General features: G+C 40.4%; 1 protein-coding gene across 1 annotated transcript in view; it reads right to left on the bottom strand.

The window, feature by feature from the left end:
* The window catches only part of LOC146633805 (BAR/IMD domain-containing adapter protein 2-like), a 52140-nt gene that overhangs the window by 4966 nt on the left and 28411 nt on the right, over nucleotides 1-18763 (bottom strand). The window contains exons 4-10 of the mRNA XM_085352530.1: nucleotides 15678-15739; nucleotides 13771-13842; nucleotides 11062-11199; nucleotides 3624-3776; nucleotides 1678-1920; nucleotides 650-881; nucleotides 74-275 (exon numbers count right to left, since the gene is read on the bottom strand). Of these exons, the coding sequence (XP_085208656.1) occupies nucleotides 74-275; nucleotides 650-881; nucleotides 1678-1920; nucleotides 3624-3776; nucleotides 11062-11199; nucleotides 13771-13842; nucleotides 15678-15739 (1102 nt within the window). The remainder of the gene's footprint in view (nucleotides 1-73; nucleotides 276-649; nucleotides 882-1677; nucleotides 1921-3623; nucleotides 3777-11061; nucleotides 11200-13770; nucleotides 13843-15677; nucleotides 15740-18763) is intronic.

Genomic DNA, 18763 nt, shown 5'->3' on the forward strand with positions numbered 1-18763 from the left:
CCTAATCGACAAACATTTAGCTTATTTTACAGTTTGGATTCGGGCAAAACAGAATAAATTATACATTACTTACATCTTGTTTTTCTCATTCTCCCCATAGTGCCAGCCATCACGCGCTTCAGGCACTAGCAGGGTGATGACATCTCCCTCGGAGAAACTAAGCAGGGTGCTGTTGTCACCTGCAGCGTGGGAAAAGATGGCCTGGACACGGGAGCGCCCGTTCTTTTCCAGTCCTGCCGCCATCGAACTGGATCTAGGCAGGGTTCGTGTCTCTCCTGTTGGGTTTGAAAGCAGATATATGTGAGCAACATGATTAACATCAGGAACTGTTCATAGACTACTGGAATGACTTGAGCTGAACAAACTCATGGAAGAATCAGTCAACAGTCAGACATAACAACATTAGCAGCTTTTGTTATACAATTCTGTACTTAACTGAAATCTTGCATATGATCATATTATCAACATTTTAAAGCAAACTTCACCTTTTCTTTTTTAACTCCATATTCAGGTTGGAACGTAATGTTTCACCGTTATTGGAAAAATATTTGCAATGATAAGTTTTATGCTCCTCAATGAAGGAAGAGGTTCAAACATTCTGCCCATTTTCCTCTTTCGACAGTTTTGTAGTATTTGGATAACATCTTACCCACTGGGTTTTTATTCTTGGCGGGGGCAGGCCTGCGGACAGGTAGGGTATTGGAGTAGACGTCGCTGACCTGTCTCTGGGGCTGGACCTGGGACTGTACCTGTGCCTGGGTTGAAGGGGATGAAGGCCTAACTTGGGAAATAGACATTGCTGCTTCTTCTGCCCAGTATTCCTCTCCTTGGACTCCTGTTGTCCCATTGACCATGGACATGCCATCGGGACCCATCAGTCTCTGAAATAAACAAGCATAGATTCACTAAGAACAATAAAAAAAGGCTTACAGTGTGGAATGCTGTAGCGGCAGTTCATCCTAATTTTTTGGATTAAGATGAAGTTTGGTATATACAGAATAGCACTGGAGCTGTAGACCTACAAAATACATTTCAAAGTGACTGATTAAGTCTAGTAAGTTCATCTAAGTTTACTTTGTTGCTGCACTGCATGAAATGAAGGCTTAACAGCTCATTAACTTGAGTGCCATCTTTAAAGAGAAATGTTTGTTTGATTTGCTTCCTTATGGAGGGCCAAAAGCACATGAGCCGACATAAGGAGAGCAGTGCTAGCTCTTACTCAGTGGTGGCCTTGAGGAAATGGAGTGAAGAAACTCCAGTTAAATAATTTCATTTTCTCTATAAAAATAAGCCTAAAGTATATGTAAAATGCCAGGAATCTTAAATCTTTGACATCATATTTGAGAATTAAATTACAAAAGTAATATAAGGATCACTATCTGAGGAAGTGCACTGTGGGATCAAGCACTGGGGCAGAAGTCCCTTTGAGTCCTGTGGGTTGTAGGGGTTCTGGGGAGACTGGAAACCAGATAAAAATTTTGGGTTGGTCCGTGTGCTCTTCTAGGCCTTTGTCACTGGAATATTCTTTGTCTGAACAATGCTGGTGTGGGTGTGCATGCCAAAGCCTTTACAGGAATGCAAGGACTCATAGGTTTCCAAGCAGAAAATCAATGCTATTAACTAACATAATAAACAGCAACTCACTTATTAACATAAATAAATATTTTCTAAACTTACCGCTGGGTGTCCAAGGCCACTACCCATAAAGACAGCCAACTCTGGGGGCACAGGAAGTGGCTGTGCCCCAGGAATGGGGTCTGAAATGACCAGATTGGATTTGGAGGTATGCAGAGGACTTGCACCCCCAAGGGCAGCAGAGCCCATCTGCTGGGCCAGGAGCATGGCCCTCTCCGGCAGCTTGTTTGGATCTGAGCAGGCCTGTTGCCACACTGGGATCTTCTGGGTCAGAAGGTCTTTACCCTGATAGGAAAAAGGAAGTGATTTGGGGAAACCAGAAAAAACACATTTATGTTAAAAGCAGAGATACTGTTGTGGCTGCAGTGTCACCAGAGAAAAAGCACTCAGCTAAGCAGCCCCCCCCCCCCCTTAAAAAAAAAAAAAAAAAAAAAACACAAAACAAAACAAAAAAAACAAGTCAAGTCCTCAAAGATATTTCCTTGCAGAGCATCCTTGACCACTGCCCTCAGTGCAGCTTTGATAATGTGCTGCGTGGGTGAGGCAGGCTAACATACAACCAAGCTGCCCACTGCAACATCTCACAGCCCGTGGACACGGCTGTTCTTTTTTAAAACTACCAAAATACTGTGCAGTTAAACCAAGATCACGTTTGTATGTCTGTATGGTACCTACACACACACATGTATGCGCAAACTGTATTTTGTCACTGTGTATTGACCAATCTGCAGCTCACATCATCTCTTTTTTTTCTTTGTGTTACACACAGGCAAACACACACTAGAAACCCTCTGGGAGAGGGTTCTTCAGGTTGCTGAAGGTGAATTCTTCCCACGCACACCCCCATCCTGATTAATGACTAGACTCCATGATGGGGAAAAAAAGCAGCAGGAGGATAGCTGGCACGTGCACGCACGCACACACCTCCAGCCACATCTTCAGGCTGACGGTTTACACCCACCAGTATTCCCTGGAGACAGATTTACTCCATTACACATGAATTTGATATCCTTGAAAAATGGATAGGCTTGTGTTTGCAGTTCACACAAGCTCACAGAAACACACACACACACACACACACACACACACATATAAATTGACTAAATCCTTCTATAACAACTCTCCACTACCTTTGATTGTATGCTATGAGGGGATATTTGCTTGGATTCAAAGGTTCTTTGCTTCAAATGTCAGCACCAATGTGAAAAATAACAAGCAGTTAAACATTCTCTAGTGACTGCTGTTGTAAACAATACAGGCAAAAGGCTGTGTGCAATTTATTTCAATCCATCTTACTCAAGGTTTGGCTTTTTAAAGTCTTTTCCTATTAGCCTTTAATAAACTGAAAAAGCGAAGCCGTTCTCCACATAGAAAAAGGCAACCAGATGCATGCAGGTGCACTGATGGATTACAGCTTCAAATATACCTGTCAGCTTGGCACCGTCTACGATGATAATCAATTTTTTAAAACCAAAGCGGCCCCTTTGAGCGGTCAAAACAAATGCAACTGAATTATATATACAACAGTGGTTCATAAACTTAAAATGACTCTGAGATAACAGATGGGGAGTAGCTGTTTAGACTGACTTTAAAAGCTCTGCACACGTCCCTTTTTGACCAGATAATACAGACAACATGTTTCAAATTATCTAAATTAATACAACTGCTGAAAACAGGCTAGGCTCCACATGGAGCTGAGCCTTGCCTACAAACGCTTGATAACTGAACAAATTATTACAGGAAATACTAACCATACAGGTATAAAATATTGTCTTAACCATTTATCCTATTTGGGGTCACCAGTGGGAGCTGTCATAAGTAGAAAGGTAGACAGACGTTTGCAGACAGACAAACATCAATTCAGGCTTGCATTCATATCAACGGCCAATTTAGAATTACCAATTAAAGTATGACTGTGGAAGAAAGTCAGTATCTGGAAAGAGACCGTAGTCTCCACCCAGAACGGTATGATAATTTAGTGATCTTACCTTGCCATGGTAGGCGCTGCTGTTCTTAGCCACAGCACACTGACGGTCGACTAGGAAGCAGTACCTGCGGCGCTCCTCAGACAAGGCCGTCTTGTATCCATCAGCAATGAAGGTGTCCAACTCAGTCTGCTTGCTGCTGATTGTCTCCACATACTGAAGGAGAAAACACAATGGACAGGACAATTACTGAGCAGGACATCATGATTACATCTGCAGATTTATAGAAAGATTCCCAAAGATGTTTATGCAAAAAAAATAAAATAAAATAAAATAAAATAAAATAAAGAAGAAGACCTTTCACTATTGCTGCTACAAATTCTACTGCTGAGACAGCCAGGAAAGAAGTTCTGGTTATTGGTACACTGTGAACTACAGATGCTTCATAGGTATTGTAATTAAAGAAAAAAAAAGTAAAAAGACAGATTTCACATTTAATAAGTAAGGCCAGTGGACGGAAGATCTGTCTAGAAAGGGGTCCTTGCAGCTGGCTAACACCTAAGTACTTTTTTTTTTCAAAATAACACCCTACTTCACATTCATGCAATTACACACATTCACACCAAGGAGCTGCTCAGTGCTGCACAATCTTATACGGTCAATCACTTCACAGCTCCACTGGAGCAATTAGGGGTTAAGTGCACCTTGGCAGTAATAGTTGTGCAAGGAGAGAGCCTTACTCAGTAACTTTCTCTGGCAAGATTTTCCCTGCCGAGTGCTATCGAGGCACAGCAATTATGACTGAAGATCCCGCAGTGTGGAGGAGGAACTGCTCACAAAGACCCACTAATCCATTTTACATATTGGACAATAACAAATAACAGGTGTGTTAATGTCTGTACAAGAGTGAGTAATGTTAAAACAGCAGGAGGGAGAGATCCCAAACTTTAAGTTTGTCTAAACATGAATTCTGTAAAATGGGAAATGTCAGCGGGGACGGCACACAGACATGCACACGCATCGAAGGGTCAGTAAGTGGCGAGAAGCTATAGGGAGTCTTTTTTTTAACAAGATGAAATGGCATTTAGGTGTTTTTGTGACCACGTTCTTCCAAAGTGCGTTTACATTGCATTGAGTTTGCATTCAAATAGCTAAGAGTTTTGCAGACTATTCTAAAAGTAGGTCAAATGAGTCAACTTTCATGGCTTTAATACTGTACCATCTGCTAATAAATACTGACCTAGAAGAGTGTGTTATATTTACTTGCATTGATTTTTAACTAGAGTGAAAACTGGGGTTTCTTTTGGTTGAATGCTCTGTAAATATACTTCATTCAGGTCATCTATGTTAAACATAAATACACTGTTGCAAGAATAAGATATCGACAATGCACATTATTTACATGAGCACTTAAATCCATCATAGGAATTTAAGAAATTTAGCCATACATGCAAATTTTAATCTGTAGTCCCGCCAGGTTTATGATAAATATTCTTAAAAAGTAAAGTTTGGATTAGTCTGAATCTAATATTAGCTAAATTCGGCTGCTTCCTTAACATACGGGGTCACCGCAGAGGTTACTTTAGGTCTGCTTCGAATGACCTTCTGGTGCAACCTGTCATCTTTCAGGACCGAACTTGGATCTTCTCTTGTTCGGTGAAGGTGTAAACCACTGCATAGTAAAGCCACAAGTCTGCATCAAACATGATTCCTGGGTATTTGAATCTTACTGGCTGAAAAGAGAAAAATAGTTCATAACTTATGCTGCTGTTGGATCTCAGTGTGATTAATAGGTCCTAAGTTCAGTGTTCTTAATTAAAATAGAAGTTCGAGGGTTCCACATTGTGGCCCATTAAGACTGATGAAGTTGATCAAATTCCTCCCCGTAGGCAAATCTAAGATCCCACGGTGAGACCACGCAGCGCCGATGTACTGCATTTCATTGAGTAACCACCAGAGCACACTACTTCCCCGCTGCCAGCAGTCAACACAACACTGATTCCATGCGTGTAGGAATATTTAAAGTGGCTAAATGATAGTGAACACAAACATTTTGAAAAAGATGCGTCCAGCCATTCGTTTGCTTATCTAATTCAGGGTCACAAGGGGAGAGGTGTGGGACTGTAGCCAGTACCCCACTTAGAAGCGGGGAACCGCTGGACAGGTTGCCAGTCTGTCTCAGGGTTAACACAGGAAGACAAACAACCATTCACACTCAGGTTCACACCTACTGCCAATTTATAATTAACCTAACATGCATGGCTGTCGATTGTGGGAGGAAGCCGCCGTACCTGGAGAGAACCCACACAGGCACAGGAAGAACATGCAAATTCGACAGAAAAAGGTCCCAGACGGCCGGTGGATTTGAACCCGGGACCGTCTTCCTGTGAGCAAACAGTGCTCACCACATTTTGAATTCCAGCCTTTTGTCACAGGAAGAAATTCACCTGCACCATTACACAATTCAATGGAGCCAAGTTGCAAATCAGGAAAGAGAAGGATGGAAGAATGATGCACATATTTTAGTCTACTGAGAGCTCTTTATTTCTTTTTCTTTTTTTTACTACATTTTAATTTGGGGCATTCCTGCTCCCACCTGTTGCTTTCTTATTAAAGACTGCAATTTTGTTTTGGTATGAGTCATAGTCTACATTGCAGAGAGAATAAAGAGAGGGGGCAGAAAGCAAGAGAGAAATATGTCATACATCCGCCCCAAAGGTAGACAATTCAGCTTGCTAAAATGTGTAAATGGGTCTTCAGTTATATCAGGGAAGCCACAAAATGACCATTTAAAGATCTGCTCCTCTTCTTCTTCTCATTTCTCTGTTGGAGTGACCCTTTTTTGTTTCTGCAGCCTGTGACTCACAGTCTGCTAGCCTTTCTAGCACTTCTAAGCAGAGCTAATAGGAGCAGCTCAACCAGTGTGCCCTCTCCACTTGTCAAATTCACAAGCCCCAAATTCTCAGTCATTCAAAAGGTCACCAAAGTAACCCAAGACAATGATGCAGTAAGAAAAAGCCTAAGCAAACACCAGCCACTATTATAGCTTAGGGACCTCAGGCTACATCATAGATCGAATGACTTGTTTTGCAAAGGTTATGAACATGAATGGAACCTGCTACAAGTTAGTGCAGTTCTTACATTCAGAGTTCACTGGATTAGCATATCTGCCTCTCTCTTTTTATGCCTCTTTACACTGACATATTCAGGACGAAATCCTAATAAGACAGCAAAAACTGCATGTGGCATTATGCACTCTGTTGCACTGTGTACCAACAGGGCTTTCCATAATTGCACGCAACGTGGAGGGAGGAGCGTTCACATCCTTCAAAAAGTGAAGAAAACTATAAGATTCAAAACATCAAAACTGTTTATACTCTGTTTATTCCTGTGGGGATTCGAGAGCATCTCATTGCACAGCTCAGAGCTGCTTAGGTCTGCTCTTCTGTTCCTTCCTCATCAGTACTCTTCGGATTCAAGAACTGTATTGTAATGCTTCAGGGCACGACAGAAGGAAACTACACATTACAGTGTCTTTGTCAAAGCTCATATCTTGTGCCTTTTTCGAGCTGTGCATGAATGTGAATGAATGTACCCACAATTCCAGGTTGGGATCACTTTTCATTTTTTTTTAATGACACAGAGCTGAAGAAGCCCAGAGCTTATCAAACATCTAATGACATTAATTCTTAATCATGAACTCTTCTGTCTGTGACTGTCTGGGCTCTTAATGAGGAAGGGAGGAAATACAAAGGCACATATACCGAAGCGGGAGAGACAGTGGAGTGAGAGGAGAGGAAGGCGATCAATAAGTTTGCCAGACTGTTCAGACATACTTTACTTTTTAATGAAAAGAGAGGCCACGAAAAAAAGGAAATCTTTTTGCCTCTCATCTGCTAAAATAACAGAAATTTGGCCTAGGAGAAGGAAATGGTGAGTGCATCTTAGCAACTTTTAGTTGTGCTTTCTCAGTTGCTGGAGAAAGAACCATTTTCTATCTGCACAAAGTAAGCTGCGGACTTTATATCTGCAGCCGGTCACTTTCTATCTCTTTCTAGGTGGATGGTTGTCATTGTGCAGCGCAGGTCTTGTGGGAGTGCAGGGCTCTTTCCCTCTCTGTGTGTCGTCTTCCCTGCGGGGCTCAGGCACAAACGAGTTGACTTTTCTCTCACACGCCCACAGACATGATATGATCAGGGAGAGTGAGCGGGCTGAAAATGAGAAAGGGAGATTGATTTTTGCTTTTTTCTGCTAACTGACTGAACATTGTAGGTCCAGAGCTTTTCTGGTCATACAAACTCAGAAGAAGAGCTTCAGTTCTCTATGCCCAATAAGCAAAAGGTGTATTTTTTGATTATTGGGTAGTAGCTCTGTGATATTAGTCAGTTTATTTGCCCAACTACTGTGGCAACTACTTTCCTCTTGCACAGCCATTAAGAAAAAAAAAGATGGATTGATGCCCCCAGGGGTCTTTTGCAATCCTATTACAACTCTGAAGTCTATAATAAAGCTAAACTGTCAGTAGAATGTAAAGACAGAAAGCATTAATCTAAGTTGGCCTGTCATCGGGAATTTAGACCAATATTTTGAAATTTTACATCATTAAACTACTATTTGCACTTCTTTATTTCTGAAAGTTGCAGTTGCTGTAATAAAATTATGCCATGGGAACCTTACCACAGGTCTAATTATGTAGCACACGCTTCAGGTAGCCAGATACATGTAGCAACTTGCCATTCTTAGCTGAGCTTTATTGCTGTAGTGCCCTCAAACATCCGTCTCAATTCAAGCAGTGGTCTGAACAAAACCGGACGGCTACACACTGCGAGCTTTGATGCTTTATGATGACACTTCAGACGGCATCTCTTCATGACATGCCTGACACCGTGGAACAAACTCAATGTGACACAGCAGTCAGATCAATCCAGCACTGCCATACTGCTCCAGACAGGATAGGGCAGATGTGTGACTAAGTGCGTGTCATAGCATGTAAACTGATCAGACAGAGGAGGAGCCTATTCTTCAAGAACCTGAAAAGCAAAGGAATGTTTTTAAACCCAGAGAACTCTGGAAGACAGCGCTATGCTTAAGTGAGGCTAGAGTCATCAATCGGATTCTGTCATGGACGGCCACACTTCACGGCAAAGACCAACCCCGCAGTAATTACCCTACAAGTCTTGACCTGTTAGTTTGACATTTTTCCCTCCATCAGACTCAAGTTTCCAGCCTTGTGAAGGAACAGCAATCACACTGTTGACATTCTCTGCTGTGTCATTTTTCTCAGTTTGATATTGACACTGGCTACAGGACTAAACAAATAAACAGCATTTGAATAAAGCCTGACAATGAGAAAAGGAGTGCCTTTGCAGGAGCGTGTTTTCTGCTGTCAAGCAGGTGGTCAAATGCTAGATAATGAACTATGAAAGATAACTAATTAAGTTATGTCTAACAGCAAAGAGTCTTTTCAACTCGTCAACATTCGTTTCACTTGAAGGACTCCCACAGATGCTGCTTTCCTATGGAAACAATCACGAAATGAGTGCAAGCGGTGCTTTGATCTCTTCGTGGATCCAGTTTCCATAATGCATGTAAACACTGAGTCAGCATTGTTTACAATTTGATTGCTTTGTTTTTTTAAAAATCATTTTCTTTTAAGTGATGATTAAACATTTGTTCTATACTTCACAGCAGGTTATAAAGTAAATGTCGAATTTCTAATAACTGTGCAAAAGACACACAGTACTGTGCAAAAGCGTTGAGCCATTGATCATTCCTTTATATTTTATTTCTAAAGGAGCTAGATATTCTGCTGTTTTTTAAAGTGGTCTTGAGCAGCATTTCTCCAGGCTGTCAGTATTTCAAACATTTCTCTTTGGATATTTCCTGCTTTAGCACTCATTTTTTTTTGACCTATGAATGTTTGAAGCATAAACAGGCACCTAAATCAAGGGATGAACCACTTTTTTGTCCACACGTAAAACACATCTTGGAAAAGAGCCAATTTTAGGTTGTATCTTTAGGCGTTTTGTAACTGGCAGCCTGTCACAGAACATGTAATCTGTTCTGATTTCTTGAGATGAATCTGCAAAAAGATGCCAAAGATAACACATTTTGACAGGCATAAAAAAAAAAATCTTTTTGCATCAAGGTGATTCCTAGAGAGCTATTAGCTTAAAGATTGGCATATACCAGCATGGTGCACAGTGTTACCTTAAGAAAATTGAGGAAACCGTAGAAGTGGAGTGCAAAAGTAGTGGCAGAGTTAATAAAAATATTAATAGCAGATGAACTGTGTCTGAAAATAATGTCTTTAAGAAATTTGGAAAAAATAAATAAATCACGATTTGATACAAGATAAAAGAGATGAGAAATGAGTGTTATGGAGTGATAAATCTAAAGCTGAAGTTGTTGATTTAAACATATGCATAGGACGTCAGGAGAGAGATACAACAGTGAGTTTCTACCCAGATTTTAGATTTTGATCCAACATGCAATCCCAACTAAAAAGCATCTCTTTGCCAGCAACGTCATTTTTCAGCATTACCACACACACTGCCAATGATTTAAAAGCATACCTGAATAGAAAGCCAAACAATGGACCACTATCAGTAACTAATTATCAGTACTAGATAGGACTATCAGTACTAACACTATCAGAACACATGTACTGGCCTCCCAGGAGCCTGGACCTCACCATTATCGAAGCAACGTGGGAACTAAAGGTAGCTAACATCCAAAGCAGAGCTTTGAGAAGCCTGGTGAACTCTTCCTGAAGATTACTTAAACTACAAGAAAGCTTGGCTAAGACAGTTCAGGCTGTGATACGCTGTAGTATTATTAGGATAATCATTTTATTAAGCAACTAGAACACAGAAAAAATTGGATAAATAGTATACTTAGATAACATCCGGCTATGACCTTTTTTTTTTTTTTTTTTTAAACCATCAACATTTGATGTATAACATCCTCAGATTTCTGTCATCGTATCTAGCCCATTTTTGATAATTGAGTCATCTATTTTGTGTCACATTTGCAGGCTGTGCTTTTACTCACCCCATTAAAACGTTGATCAAAGCTTTGCGCTGTAACATACTGGCTGAGTAAAGTGCACACACCTCGGTACATGAATTAGTGTAGTTATTTCCTCACGCATGTTCTTGTCAAAGTGCTTGTCATACATGTCTCAATGTAATAAAGATTGTTAAGGGTGCACAGTTCATAATCAAACCTCCACTATTTGCCTTCCCACTCAGGACAACTCCTCATCACCACCACATCCTAGCTGTTTTGAGTCTTATAAGTCACCCAAATTCATGGAAATCCTGCTGAAACTAAGCACAGCAGTCCATCTGACTTGAGAAACTCAAGATTTGGTTTGTTATTTCTGAATTTTGTTCTTGTCATTTCTGTTCTTGGGTGCTTTGCATGCTTAAATGTTGCCCTTTCATTGTAATAATTGCAAATGTTTGAAGACATGCAAAAACTCTCAAAACAGGCTCACCTGTATCTCTTTTTCTCCATACTTGGAGGGGTTCTTGCTGCCCTGGCTCTTTCTGCGCAGCTTCTTTAGTTCAGCTTGGCACTTCTCCAGACTCTCCCCTTTGCTCTTGTGTTCCATCTGGTATTTCTTCAGGGCAGCCTACGTGGGGCAGCAAGTGGTGCACAACACAAAATTAGACTTCCTAAAACAGGGCCGCAAATTAAATAGTCTGAGTGAGAAAAAAACAAAAAGGCAGAGAAATAAATGAGGCAAGTAACAGGAATGAAAACCATTTCCCAAAGGTTTTCAGGCAAGTTTGAAGCTCAGAAGAAAACTAAAAAACAAAACTCTGGATTCCACCCATAGCACAAAAGCACAGAAATAATTTGCTAGAGTTCTGAAACATGCTACAGTTTTATGATACACCAGAAAATTATTTTTTGTATGGCACTGATGCTGCAAGATAGGATAATTTAAAAATGTCCCAAAGCAGTCTTTTTTAATGAATGCAATTTACATAATCTTTTATAAGCTCTGGGACTGCTTCTTTTTGACTGATTTAACATCTGCACTGCTTGCGATTGTGTCTCCTAAAGCATTTGCTGTCACTAAGTACTTTCTCAACCTGGTTAAAATTGATTTTCATGATGTAAAATGGGCAACAATCAGTGAGATCCAACAATGTTTAAAAAAAAAAAAAAAAAAAAAAACCAAAACAAAACCAATGCATGATTGCTTGTAAAAATGATAAAAGCTATTCATTAGTGTTTTTTTTTTAAACCAGAAATGTACTTTGATTAATATAATTTGCTTATTTATTCATTTATAAGCAAAACAACTTTGTTTCCAGGCTTTACCAGCTCTGTTGCTATAGAAACAGTGCCTAGTGTGACAAAGCTCATGTGGTTTCAGTACACGGCAAAATTGGAGAGCTCATGCATGAGGGTTCAACACCCACATTTGCATACTGTAAGTCACTGAAGATGCAGGTAGCATATTCTAGGTATTCTGAAAAGGCACAGAAAAGAAGCCGCTGTTGTCACCAGGAATCTAGCAGTATGACACATGCGGTTTTTCAATTTCATAGCTGAGAAAAGGGTGGCTTACTTCTATAGGATTGAGCTTGACTGAAATCCTGTAAACAGCACAGACCTCCCCAACACCACACTTAAAAAAAATGGCTGGGATTTTTTTGGCCACTACTAAATAGTTTAACATAAGAAGTCCCTCTGTTTAATATGTTTTCACAAACGAAAAATTACCAAAATACGTCTGTGCACCGGTTATCCACTTTGTAACACAATAACAACGAATATGAATAACCCATCCTTTCATTACCTCAGTCCTTCCAGAAAAGCAGTGCACACAGCATTTGCGGTTCTGCTATTGACATTTAATTTAAGTCCTGGGAGCTGTGGCTCTATTGTGAACACACTTTAGCACATAAATCATAGCAGTGAGTAGAAACAGAACAATTGACTATTGAGTAAGTTTGCCCTGCAGGGTATATAAAGTAATATCCCAAGCATCCTCTTTGTTGAGCTGAAATTCACCCCCTAATTAAAGCTAAAGCCAGTACACTTTCATGCGTTTACTACACAACTCTCCATCATTGGGTATTATTCCAGACAGATAACTGGTTTGTGTGCTTAAAGCAGATTAGAAACAGAGGGGTCAGATGGTGAACTTTGGTATGCGTTGAGAATTTGACCCTTGTTTTGAAGGCTGATTTGACTGAGATGCTTCTCTTTGCTTCTATTTGCTTTTTGGAATTCAGTGTTATTCAGTCCAAACTCTGATGTGGATTTCATGGAGCACAAGCAAAATAGAAGAAAAGAGAGAAAAATCCCCCAGAGGAAACACGCCAGTCTTTCTGAACTCAGTCAAAGTTTCAGATGATTATTTCAAAAAGTCTGAGGTAAAGTGATCACTATTGTCACTGCAGCAGATCAGAAAGGCATCCATATTAAATGATGGTTGTTAAAGGCTCGGGGAAATTCCCAGAAATAAATGTCTGAAACTGCAGAAGAATGAGAAATTTATAGTAGATGTATAAGAGAGTCAGCAATTCAAGATGGTTTCTAACACATCTCACGGCTTTAATATTAACTCAATATAACACCATCTGAGTTTACTGATAGGTCTCCCTGTTAAATGACACCCACCCTCCCAATTAAAAAGCAATGTTATATAAAGAGTGTGTGTGAGTGAGTAGCTGGGTGCTGAAGCAGCTCATAACGTGGTCCTTCCAACAAAACCGTACAATAATGGTAGCGTCCCATCCCCCAAAACAAGGCACAGCAGTACTGCTCTACACTCAGGCTGCAACCCACTCATTCTAAAGATATCACATGTAGACCAGCTTCACAGCGCTTACACACAACACACTCCAGGAGGGGTTTATTATAATCAGTCTACCCTTGACGGGGTGAGTAGACTTGAATGTTATTATGTTATTTCAAAACATCTCCTTTCCCAGACAGACCCTTTAATTGTCTCAGACTTTGAAATAGTTGAGAACACACACACACACACACACACACACACACACACACACACACACACACACACACAGCTTTACCTCCATCTCTGTAATCATTTAAGGTCAAATCAAGCCGTAACTAATTCGATGCCACATTACATGAACTGTTAAAATAAGCTCACATATGGAGTGCACTTATGAAGTGGCGCTCTCCTCTGGATTTGGAAGCACAACGTACAAATACTCACAGTCAAATAACGAGCATCCAGGTCCACCTTCTTCTCGAGCTCGGACAGGAGCTCATTGTGGAAGGATTTCAGCTGGAGAAAAAACGCAAAAGATTTAAGTTAACATGTCAGTTCTTGTGTGGTAAGTGAGATAACATACAGAAACAATATTGTCCTGTGATGTCAATTTAACTTAATGTTCAAAAAATGGGAATTTAGGTAAAGCTCTGCTAATATCCCATATATGTATTTGTCTAAACCACAACAATGTTTCTAAAAAATTTGGAATGCTATATGAAATATTCATAAACCAAAAGGCAATGGCTATCAAATCATTTAAACCTTTAAAAATTCATGTAGCACTCAAAACAAAAGAAAAAGGACAGAAGCAGCAAAAGACTGAAAATGTTATATAATGAATGGAAAGGGGAAAAAAGAATCTAATCTTAGACAGGAAAAATGTTTGGCTATAACAAGAGCCTCTGGGAGAATGCTTGAAAAGTGAAGATGTGGAGGGATTTACTACTTTGAATGAGAATGTGGGCAAAGAGTTTAACAAGTCTTAAGTCTAAAACTGCAACAAATTTTGGATTTTATCATGCATAATGCCGTGTATTAGTGGTAGACTAAACCCAGGTGCTCCTCTCTTAAATCAAATTCAAGATGGTACCCCACAGATAGTTGCACATATACACTATAATGCCAAAAGTATTTGCTCGTCTGTCTTCACACACATATGAACTTGAGAGACCTTCTTAATCCATAAGGTTTAATATGACGTTGGTCAACCTTTTGCAGCTCTAGCACCTTTAACTCTTCTGGGAAGGCTTTCCACAAGGTTTAGAAATGTGTTGATGGGAATTTATGACCATTCTTTCAGAAGCAAAGTCAGATACCGATGTTAGACAAGAAGGCCTGGGTCGCAGTCTCAACTCTGATCGTGTTGAGGTCAGGGCTCACACCAAACTAGCTCATCCATGTCTTTATAGACTTTGCTTAGTACAATGGTGCACATTCATGTTGGAACATGAAGGGACTGTCCCCAAACTGTTCCCAACAAGTTGGAAACGTATAATTGTCTAAAATTTCTTGGTATGTTGAAGCATTAAGCGTTTCCTCCACTGATACTAAGGGGCTGTGCCCAACTCCGAAAAACAGCAACCCCCCACTCCATAATCCCACCTCATTGCATTTGGTGATGTAAGGCTTGGATGCAGCTGCTCGGCCATGGAAAATTCACCCTCGGTCTACGACTTTGTGGCTGAGTTGCTGTTGTTTTCAATCGCTTCTCCTTTGTTATAAAACTACTAACACTTGATTGTGGAATATTTATTGGAAGGAAATTACTCAACTGGACTCGTTGTCCTATCACGATACCATGCTGGAATTTACTGAGCTCCTGAGAGTGACCCATGTCTGTATGCCTTAATTTTACACCACCGTGGCCATGAAAGTGATTGGAACACCTGAATTTATTTAAATGCGTGAGTGAAAACTTTTGGCGATATAGCATACATCCAAAATAAATGACTAAAGGGCAGCAATGAGGGCAATGACATTTTTCTATTATTTTTCTGTATTAGATGCACAGCAGTAACTTCTGGATAATGCAGCAAAGAAGAAAATTGCCCAGAGCGCCATACTGCGCAATTAACTCACTCGACTTTCCCAACCACCTCCTGTGTTAGCAATGTGGATGATATAGCCTCAGCAGGCCTATTCATTCAATACCAGTTTATGTTCATTTAACATCACTTATCCCATACTGTCAATAGCTCCGGGCAAAATTTGTGTCATTACTGGGCAAATTGTTTTGGGAGCAGAGCCACACCACCAAACTAATACTGATCTACCGTTAAAAGATTTAAATTGTATCCATGTAGTGTTGAGCTGCACAGTTAGAAACCTTTTGAGCTCAGAATACAAACCATCTCCTCTAGCTGCACTTGGATCTGTCTGTGGACCTCTGCCATCTGGAACAGCACATCCCCTACACAGAGAGAAACAGGGAGACAGAGAAGAAACACATGAACAGTGCTCCACAACATGAGCAGAAAACAGAGAGAACGGGGAACCACAAGAAAAACAAAACAAAAAAAACTTTGAAACAAGAAAGAGATTAAACGAGGAATGCAACAGAGAAGAAACAGAGAGACCCCGTCTTGCAACGCCCATGCAGTAGCAATACAAGACGCACAAACATACAGGACAAGTGACTTGCAACTGGGACGATGAAGAATGTTATGAAAGTTTGTTTTTTGGCCCAAGATAGCAGAAAACCGAGGCAGGGAAGCAACATCAAGTGATGGGGAAAAATGAAAAGAGAATGAAGTGAAAAACAAAATCTGGGGGAAGCAAAAGGCTCAAATTAAATCTAGTTGTTCAAGGGTAAAAATACTGATGTCTTGTGGAGATCAAACATAGTGCCTTTCTTTCTTTGATTACTAGGCAGTGTAATTTATAGTGCAACAACAACAAAAAAAGAAACACCTAAAAGAAAGGTTAAACTCTCCACAGAATAAACAAGTTAAACAGCCAAAACGTAGAGATAAGGTAGGGTCATGCAGCTACTGAGGTTTTAATGTTTATATACCTACAGACTGCCTCTTCTGACTGTGCAGTGCATTGTCAAGAAAAGGAATACAAAGAGCAACATTGAGCAAAGGACACACATACAAACATACAGAGACAGGCCTGGTGTAAAGACAGTGTGAGATATACATGTACAGAAATATGAGACACATATTTTCCAAAGCCCCTTTAGATCTATCAGACATGCTACATGCTCTATATTTAATGACAAGAGATTGAGAACTTCAGTAAGTGGCTACAGCACTGAGATATGAGTTTAGTTTTGGTTTCATCTATAAAATAAACAAAAGTTTTGTCATAGCATTACGTATTGAAACCTTCAATTAAAGGTTCCAAGAAATTAAAAGCATGACTGGAAAAAAGTTAAAGATGAAAGTCTGGGTAAAAAAACAATTCTCTATTACTCTGTCTCCGCAGACATTAATGTTGCGACCATTTTATAAAAGCATCAAATAAGGACAAAGCACTTTATTTCCTCTCCTGTTGCAGCCTCTTTTTGAAAACTGACCTAGGAGAGCACATCTCAACCCACCTCAAAATGCTCCATAAGTAAAACTCGCTACTCGAGCTGAAGTGGTTTCAGAACAAACTTTTATTCTGCACCAAAGGGCTTTGGAGTGGTCTCCTTCGCAACAAACAGCAAGCGCGGTGCAAACCGGTGACACTGAAGTGACCACGACAGAGCTGACTTTGACAGTTCAAAGAAAAACACAAATCCAAAGTTTATACAGAGCTGTGAAACTTGAGCTTGGTGTTTACACCGTGGGGGGAAGGAAACTGCAATATGCACTCAGCATTCTGCAAGAACATTGTTAACAGTAGCATAACGTGCAGTGAATGAAACGCTTTTCTAGCACAGCTACTTTTAACCCCATCCAGCATCTAGAGGCAGCATATAGATGCATATTAAATTGCACAAAACACTGCATACTGTAGTTTATTAGGATATTTATTACTGCATTTGCCAGCAATTCTGACTTATAGTACAGTAAAGTGACAGAATTAAAATTCCACTTTTACAATTTTGCTGACCTGCTTATCACCAGAAAACCTGTGTGCGCAGCAAAAAAACTGACATCTTATCAAGATTTTTTTTCCCTCCTTCATCACTTGCTAAATTTACTGCAATCAATGACACTACAACGCCTGACGAGCTCATCACCGAATGCCCTAGACAGCAACGCCTTTTGCTCATGTTGCAACCTGCCTGCTGATCTTGCGCCTCACAGGGGTTGAGAAGGAGGCCAAAGCATCCTGTCAGTTCCCAGCAGGCCTGCTAAGCAGCTTACAGATACTCATCCCTGATCACAGCCCTTCAGGCTTAGAAACTGTCATTCTGTTGGTGGCTTCAACTAGCTAGATCAATTAACTAATGAGTATCCATCACCCTGCTGCTGACAAAAGTACACTCGCACATCATGTACAGTGGCAGTAAACAGGCAAAACAGGGTATTTGGAAGATGCCAGAAAAGGCACAAAAACACATTTTCAAAAAGATATCATCCTGTCATCTGTAGTTTCATTACTGCAGTACGTACAACGTCAAAGCATATTTTACAAGCGAGAGAGAGAAAGAAAACACACACTTTGGGGATACAAATTGCTACCATGGCAACTTCAACATCACATAAAAACAGCAACAGCAACGTGGGCATCTTTCAATAGCAGTTAACATCAGAGCATTACATCTAAAATTAATAAAGAAGCAAAAATGAGAAAAATCGGAATGTGTTTTGCAACGCTATTGGTTTCTACGGAAAGCATGTGTCATGCACGACAGCTAGTGACACTTGGTGTTTAGAGCAACCAGCCTGATAAGGATATCCGCATACTATCAAGGACTGACATGACAGGTTGCTCACCATAAACTCAGATACAGATACACACCTACGTATGGGATATGCAGAAAAACACCGGTAAATAAACTTTCATGGACTTGTCATTCTAGTATCAATATTTCCCAGCGCACTTGAACCTCGCCTGTGTCCCTGGCTGACAAAAACAATAGTTTCTTTGTTGTGAGGTGATCTGGTTTATCTGCACCTGCAGCTCTGCAACAAGCAGCCACACGCCTGCTAGCTTAAACCACTGAGTCAGAGAAGGAAGCATGCCTGCAAGACTCCAGTGCATGCATATGAACAGACTGTCCCCTGAAGTATGACATCAGCTTGTGTAGATGTATTGACTGCTTGTGTAACAGCAGCCATGATACACCCACACAGGTGGAGATAGAGAAAAAAAAAAGTGAATAACAGAATGTGGGCTATGGTGAAGAAAATATATATATATAAAAACTGGAAGTTTGCAACACGAGAGACAGAGATGGAGAGAATGGAGGTGGATGGAGAGACACTGAATCACTGGTGAAGGTCAAACCAGATTCACTAAGGGTTGTCATGGAAGCAGGATAATGCGAGGGTCG

This window comes from Diplotaxodon limnothrissa, linkage group LG4 (genome assembly GCF_057381915.1).
Source record: "Diplotaxodon limnothrissa isolate DT_005_m linkage group LG4, D_limnothrissa_male_GT1.1, whole genome shotgun sequence".
Lineage (NCBI taxonomy): Eukaryota > Metazoa > Chordata > Actinopteri > Cichliformes > Cichlidae > Diplotaxodon > Diplotaxodon limnothrissa.